The sequence below is a fragment of the Terrapene carolina genome, unplaced genomic scaffold, assembly GCF_002925995.2.
Source record: "Terrapene carolina triunguis isolate 2854851 unplaced genomic scaffold, T_m_triunguis-2.0 Scaffold147, whole genome shotgun sequence".
Lineage (NCBI taxonomy): Eukaryota > Metazoa > Chordata > Testudines > Emydidae > Terrapene > Terrapene triunguis.
In genome coordinates, this window is record NW_020664498.1 from 5,658,686 (window position 1) to 5,666,175 (window position 7,490).

The window sequence follows — 7,490 nt, forward strand, 5'->3', positions numbered from 1 at the left end:
GCGTCACCCCTTGTGTTATCACAGTATTTGGTTTAGATTATTGCCCATAGTATCACCTACACTGTAATCACAAGAGCACAATCCATTGAATTAAACAGATGTGATTTATTAGGTGTTCCCAAATGAGTCATTCCTCTGTTCCAACTGAAAATGATACTGTTTTCAGATTTAAAAAAAAGGCTGCCCTTAAACTTTTGCATACTCTACTATTAGTGTAAGTTTCCACTGTTCTAGCTCTATTTGTTTCATCACATTGGGCCAGGTTTAGAGTTGCCATCCATCCCAAATTTTAAGGGACTGTCCCAAATTCCTGAGCAACGTCATTTATTCAGAACTGATCTAGGATCCCATAATGTTCCTAATTCATGGCAAACTACTCTCTGTCTCTTTATTAGGGCACCATTTCAGAATGATAGCGTTTTACACCTACTCTGCAGAGATTTAAAAGGAGTATGCGGGGGGGGGACGGGACGACGCAATTTACAATCAAGCCCATGGTTCCTGCTCCAAAAGCTTAAAGTCTGAAAATAGTCCAGAACAAACTTTTAAAACAAACTCAGTTTAATACTTCGTACCATTATTTCAACATGTTCTTACTTCTTGAGAGTTGGCAGCACTAGCTGGATTATGCCTCCTAGGAGCAGTATTTGAAGGCACTCCTTTAGACTGTAGATGCTCCTACCCCTTTAAGAGAGTTCCAAGGGAAGTTGTTGGCAGGGGAAGCTCCACCGAAGCCATGTTTACAGACAACAGTAGGGGAGCAGGAGACAATGTGGAGGTACAGAGTTTCTGTGCAGGTGGCCCTGCCCTAGAGTGGATCCCATGGGTCTTTGGGGTGTGGAGATCAAACCCCACCATCATTCAGCTTAGGTTCACAGTTTTCCATCCACGGGTTTTTCCACTGGAAGGAGCAGTGTGGCCTTCAGTTCTTACATAAGCAAAGTTGTCATGGAAATCAATGAAAGTTTTATAGCTGAATAAGGAGTTCAGGCTTTGGGCCATTATATTTAGACAAAATTCTGTTCTAGAGCCACATTGACTTTTGCAAGACCACATGCCAAGGACTGCACATGTTTATGTGCGATCACTGCCCCTGATTCAGAGGAGATTGTAAGATTACAGTCTAGCCCAGTGGGAGTTACACATGCGACCCTCCATGCATCCTGATGAGAATATACCCCAGGAATGGTAAATTTCACCTATGCAACTTTGTATCCCAGTTTATACCTAGTTTTCTCAACAAAAATGCTGGTCATATTGTACAGGGAGATTCTGGCAAACCAGTAAGGTGCCTGAAACCACTATGGCTTATTGTTAAAGACAGCCTAGTCAGCAAGCTGTAAATTGGCCATTCAGCAAACTCAGTTTGACCAAGGCAGGAGGGGAGGGAGTTTTGGCTGCCACAGAAAGGGCAGCTTGACCCCGCGTCCTTCCTGATAAGAATTGTGTTGAAGTTGCTGATACATTTTAGAAGAGCAGGATGTGCCCCAGGAATGTCTATTGGGGTCTCAAGGCTACAAACTCTGGAAAAACCCACACCTGGTTAATCAATAATCAATAAGGAGGAAGGATCCTCTTGCTTGACCATTGGAACTGCTTACTTAACAAGTTTTCTTTAAGGGACATGTCATTCTATTACTAATGTATAAATAAGGGGGGAAAGTTTGAGGTAGTGGGACTCTTCGGGACTTGTCTCTCCCTCTGGATGCATCTTGTGTTCCCCACTGGCAGACAGGCTGCCTCTGTGTCACTCGAGAGCCACTCAGCTTCGGTAATTATCGAGGATTGGGGGTGTGTTACTAACCTGTTGCGGACGTGTGTAAGTGCTTGAGACTAAGTAAAGTTTAGCTTTAAGTGAAAGCACTCTTGTGTTGTCCTGTTTGTGTCAGCCATCTATCGGTCGGATGGCCGTGTCTCCCCTGATTTATTTCCTGACACCACCTCACACAGAGTAAAAGTTACCAAGAGCTTTGGGTTGCAAGAACCCTGGGTAACAATATAATCCTATGGCAGATATGATTTACTGATAAACTATACTCATAACTAATAGAATATGAAACATGACACATTTAGACTCAGATTTTCCCCCCAAAGATGAAAAGTCAGTAGTTCATTCAGTGAGCCACTCCAAAGCACGAGAGCATGGGTGATAGCTAGTGACATCATAATCCACTCAACAGTCATCCTTCTGCTTACCATGTCACTGGAACCTCTTGAGCTGAGTGTATGGCTTTGTAACAGTTACATTTGTAATAGCCTCTGTGCATCTTGGGGACAGTTTGTTCTTCACCAAGCCTTTTATTCACTTAATATAGGGCTACATGTCTCTAATGGCAGCTGCTGTGTTTGTGATTTCATAGTGCGTAATGACAGGTCTGTCTTGGGAGATGGGAATATTGCAGGCAGGGAGCTAGCGTGTGCACACAAGTTTGAAGTCCCTGGCTCAAGACTATGATATTGCTACCTCTGTGGAAGGGGCGGGGCAATTTTGGCTGTATCTAGGATGCATTTTTCAACTAAATAATTTTAGTTGAAAAAAATTAAATGAGATGAGCACTGTTCAAGGTTGGTCTTTTTAATGTTAATCCTTAAGTGGCTAATTCCTGGGAGTTGGAGTGCCTGGGTCCTGGTAAACTTATTAGGATTGCGGGGGAGGGAGAGTTTGTGGCTGCTGAGAGCATAGTAGGTTAAGAATCATGCTTGCAGTGATCTTCCAGACTCACCCGACCTCGACCTCTGACCTGCCATCCCAATACAACCCACTTCCCCCTGCTGGCAATGCCTGACAAGTAAGTCCTTTAGGCTGACAACCAGCAGGGGAAGGTGGGTTGCATAAGAAGTTGAACTCTGGTATGGGGAAAAATGTCAGAGTCCAGAGAGGGGCTGTACAAGAAGCTAGGGATGGTGGGGAGAATGAGACCAGCAGCCCACTGGGAGGAGGGGATTTCTGGCACTTGGCAGGGGCCTCATTCTGTTGTGGGAAAGGAGAACAAGACAGCCAGGGTGGGAAGTGGTGCTCCAGATGGGGAGATCAGACGAAGCACTAACGACAAATATACTCTTCTTTAGCTCACTGTGGCTTAAAATATTTTCCCTACTTTAAATGATAATTGCACTGATTAGCCTTTGCTTTTTAGTGTTGTTTAGGGTGACCAGATGAGGGGAAGAAAATATCGGGACACATGGGGGTGGGGGTGCCCGCTGGCAGAACAACAACAACAGAAAAAGGCGAGTCCTGCCGGCTGAGCAAAAAAAAAAACCCCAGTGCTGCCGGTAGATATCGGGACATTTTATCAGGACGTCTGGTCACCCTAGTGCTGATGATCATTTAATGGCTGTCTTGGAAGATACGGCTACTGCGTTTCTTTTACAGTATGTTGAACGGGATATTACCATGCTGCTGATCAGCACCTGTTTCCACTAGTCTCCATGAATGAAAATGACAGCTGGGAATGTTGGCAAAATTCAAGTAAACAAGGCAGCATTGGTTCAGTTTCTCAGATTTCTGAGAGCAAAGTTTCTGTTTGAATGACAATGGCTGAAGGGGATGTGTTGCTCACAAAGGACCCTGAAGGTTCTGAGACATGTACAGCTGAGGTCCCTACAGTGAAAGATATAGAGCAGCTTTTGAATACTGGATTATCTTCTTGTAACCATACTGATGAAGTATGGCCTAACCTCTTCTTAGGAGACCTGTAAGTATAACTTTATGGAATGGCTCAGTAGAATTTAAGAGCAACACAGTACTTTTTGCCTCTTTCAGACTGCTATAATTCTGGTGCTCCTGTTTATTGTGAGCATGGCTTATGAATATTGCATTGAGGCAGTTCTTGGTTGTGTTATTTGATGACGGTTTGAACAGTGCAGTCCTTAAAATCTATTTTGGATAAAATTATGATTGGGTAGTTAATTGTTGTGTAGTCTGGAGAAACGATGTCTTAATTTCTGCCCTAGAAAATGCAACCACAAAAGTTTTCCTACTCTGTAAATATCTCTGCAAATCTATTTGTTTATGTTTGTCTTTTCCTTAGAGTTACAGCTCACAACAGATTTGGTTTATGGAAGATGGGCATTACTCATGTTTTAAATGCTGCCCATGGCACAATGTTTTGCCAAGGAGGCCAAGACTTTTATGGCACTACCATTGATTACTATGGCATACCAGCCTATGATCTTCCAGACTTCAACATAAGCCAATACTTTTTCTCTGCAGCAGAGTTTATACATAAAGCCTTGAACACACCAGGAGGTATGAAATCATTGCTGTTCAGTTTGGTATTAGATTACATGCTATTTTGACAGGTTGGTCCCGCAAGTTTGGTCAACAACCACATCTGGAGGGTGATACCCACTAACTCATGGTCACCTGCTCACTCTCTGGAGCACTCACCACCCACTCTTTGGAGGGTGAGTGCAACCTGTGCTCAGCACCTTTTCCTTCCCAGCCCCAGTATCTCAGAAGAACCAAGGGAGGATGCAGAGAAGTGGAGGGGAGAAAAAAGACCCAACTTACAGTAGAAAGGATGAGGAGAGATTGGGGTAGAAAATAAAGGAGAGAAAAATCAAGGTGAAAATAGCTGGGAAGAAAGGCTGAATCTAGAAGAGGAAATATGAACATTTAAAATGGATACAAATTACTGACACCATGAATCCTGCTGAGAGCAAAGAAACAATACTAAAATATATAGAAAGAACGTATGAGGCTAGGACAAGAAAGGGGAAAGGAGGGGGAAAGAATAAGGATGCATAGCTAAAAGACATTTACAAAGGTAGCCCTGTTTTAAACCTATTATTTTGTAACGTGATTTCATAGAATCCTAGGACTGGAAGGGACCTCAAGAGGTTATCTAGTCCAGTCCCCTGCACACATGGCAGGACTGAGTATTCTCTGGACCATCTCTGACAGGTGTTTTGGCCTGATGTATTCATTTTCTGTATGAAAAGCTCATAGACATGGTCCAAGAGGGATAAAAACATAAGAACAGCCATAGTGGGTCAGACCAATGGTCCATCTAGCTCAGTATCCTGGCTTCAGACAGTGGCAAATGCCAGGTGCTTCAGAGGGAATGAACAGAACATGCGATCATCGAGTGATCTTTTCCCTGTTGTCCACCCCCCACTTGTGGCAGTCAGAGGCTAGGGACACCGAGAGCATGGGGTTGCATCCCTGACTATCTTGGCTAATAGCCATTGATGGATTTATCCTCTATGAACTTATCTAGTTCTTTTTGAACCTGGTTATAGTTTTGGCCTTCACAACATCCCCTGGCAACAAGTTCCACAGGTTGATTGTGCATTGTGTGCTGCCCCTGTGTTTTGTTTATTTATTTTTATTAGTCATGCTTATATTCATCCTTAGTTGGTCTGTTGTCTCACTGTATTATATATTGTAAAAAATACATTTTTAAATAAACACAAATGTGTAAAAAGACAGACAGCCTTATCCGACAGCCCTTACTCGTGTGAGGAGTCTCATTCATTGCTAAGGAATTCTTCCAATGTGAGTAAGGGCTGCAGGATTGGGCCATGAAGGATAACACTCCGCACTACAGAAACCTTCAATGCATTGTACAAAATCTAGTGAATAACCTCTTTGTACAGTGCCTAGAATAAATGGGCTGGGACCCTAGGCACTACCGCAATAGAATAACAATTAACAACAGTCCACAAAAAGCAGATCCTCATCTGGTGGCAATATACCTCTTATTTATCTTGTAGTTTAACTTGTGTTTTCTCCATCCATCCAGGCCCAATCCTACAACCCTTATTTAGGCCTGGTCTACACTAGGACTTTAATTCGGATTTAGCTGCCTTAATCCGAATTAACCCTTCACCCGTCCACACTACAGAGCCAGTTAATTCGAATTAAAGGGCCCTTTAAATCGATTTCTGTACTCCACCTCGACGAACGGAGTAGAGCCTAAATCGATTTTGTTAATTCGAATTAGGGTTAGTGTGGACGCACACCACCGAATTACTGTGTTTAAGTTAATGGGGTAGTGTGGCCGCACACCACCGAATTAATGTGGTTTAAAACCGAATTAAGGTGCTTAGTGTGGCCGCGCACAATCGAATTTATACAACCTGTTTCCCAAATTCGAATTATCTAAATTCGGATTAATCCTGTAGTGTAGACATACCCTTATAGGAGTAGCCCCCATTGATTTCAAGTAAGCATGGTCTACATTCTTTGTTCCTAGATGTATATATTTACATTTAGCCATATTAAAACGCATACTGTTTGCTTAAGCCCCAATTTACCAAGTGATCCAGATCGCTCTAAATCAGATTTAGAGAACCTGTCCTCTTCATTATTTACCACTCCAATTTTTGTGTCATCTGCAAACTTTATCAGTGATGATTTGGGTCATGGATAAAAAATGTTAAATAGAACAGGGCAAACAACGAATGCCTGCGGGACCCCACTGGAAACACACCCGCTCAGTGACAATTCCCCACTTCTATTACATTTTGAGAGCGAGCAGTAGCCAGTTTTAATCCATTTAATGGGTGACATGTTAATTTTATATCATTCTTGGTTTTTTTAAATCAAAATGTCATGTGATACCTAGTCAAACACCTTGCAGAAATCTAAGTATATTACATCAACACTATTACCTTTATCAACCAAATTTGTAATCTTATCAAAAAGAGATATCAAATATGAATAAATATTACTTTTGTGAGCAGGATTGAACTCCAGATTATTAGCAGTTCATATGATGTATCTACCAGGGTTAGAAATCAAACTTGTTAACCTAACTACTTTGTTCAGAGTCTCTGGGATTTTTTCTCCCCTTTAATTTAAACTTCATCTGACATATTGCTGATCTTCCATAGGCATAACTTGCTTTCATTTTCTCTTACTAGGTAAAATTTTGGTGCACTGTGCGGTTGGAATAAGCAGGTCAGCTTCTTTGGTGTTGGCATATCTCATGATAAATCATCACCTCCCGTTAATCAAAGCCATCAAAGCAGTGAAGGAACATCGATGGATTTCACCCAATAGAGGGTTTCTAAAACAGCTGCGAAATTTGGACATTCAGCTACGGCAAACAAGAGGCTGTTGATCAGTGAATAGATCCAAAATATCTTTAAATCACTTTTTAAATGTCTAGGAATGTTCTCATGAAGATTTGGTCTTATTAAATTGCACTTATTAAATGTATCTATTAGCAATACACATTGGCAACAAATAAAAATATATACTAGAAAACAAACAAATGATTGTAATAAACAGTAATTTAAGTGATTTGGGGGGGGGGAGTACCTCAGGCTCTCTAAGAAGAGCACAGCTCTTTCTATCTTTCTAGCTTATGCCTCATCTACACTAGGAGCACAAATTAGTCATTACATATCTGTCCCCAGTGTGGTTACAACATGGTTCCATTGTGTAGTCTAGATGGTCTGGGCAGTCCTTGAGCTGTGCTAATGCCTTGGACATGCCCAAGGATTTTATTTACTTGTGCAATACAGTTGCGGTCTCATCT

The 7,490-nt window shown here is 41.9% G+C and overlaps 1 protein-coding gene across 1 annotated transcript; it reads left to right on the plus strand.

The window, feature by feature from the left end:
* The first annotated feature begins 3,493 nt into the window (after positions 1-3,493).
* On the plus strand, positions 3,494-7,197 carry LOC113405004 (dual specificity protein phosphatase 13-like). Its single transcript, XM_026653721.1, has 3 exons — positions 3,494-3,695; positions 4,032-4,249; positions 6,871-7,197. The coding sequence occupies exons 1-3, from the start codon at positions 3,529-3,531 to the stop codon at positions 7,068-7,070; spliced, it is 585 nt and encodes a 194-aa protein (XP_026509506.1). The 5' UTR covers positions 3,494-3,528; the 3' UTR covers positions 7,071-7,197.
* The last annotated feature ends 293 nt before the right edge of the window (positions 7,198-7,490 follow it).

Bases quoted from the DNA above. Each gene is read 5' to 3' on its own strand.
- LOC113405004 (XM_026653721.1), top strand. From the start codon at position 3,529: ATGACAATGGCTGAAGGGGATGTGTTGCTCACAAAGGACCCTGAAGGT. The intron at 3,696-4,031 runs GTAAGTATAACT...TCTTTTCCTTAG, and splicing joins AACCTCTTCTTAGGAGACCT to AGTTACAGCTCACAACAGAT. The intron at 4,250-6,870 runs GTATGAAATCAT...TTCTCTTACTAG, and splicing joins AGCCTTGAACACACCAGGAG to GTAAAATTTTGGTGCACTGT.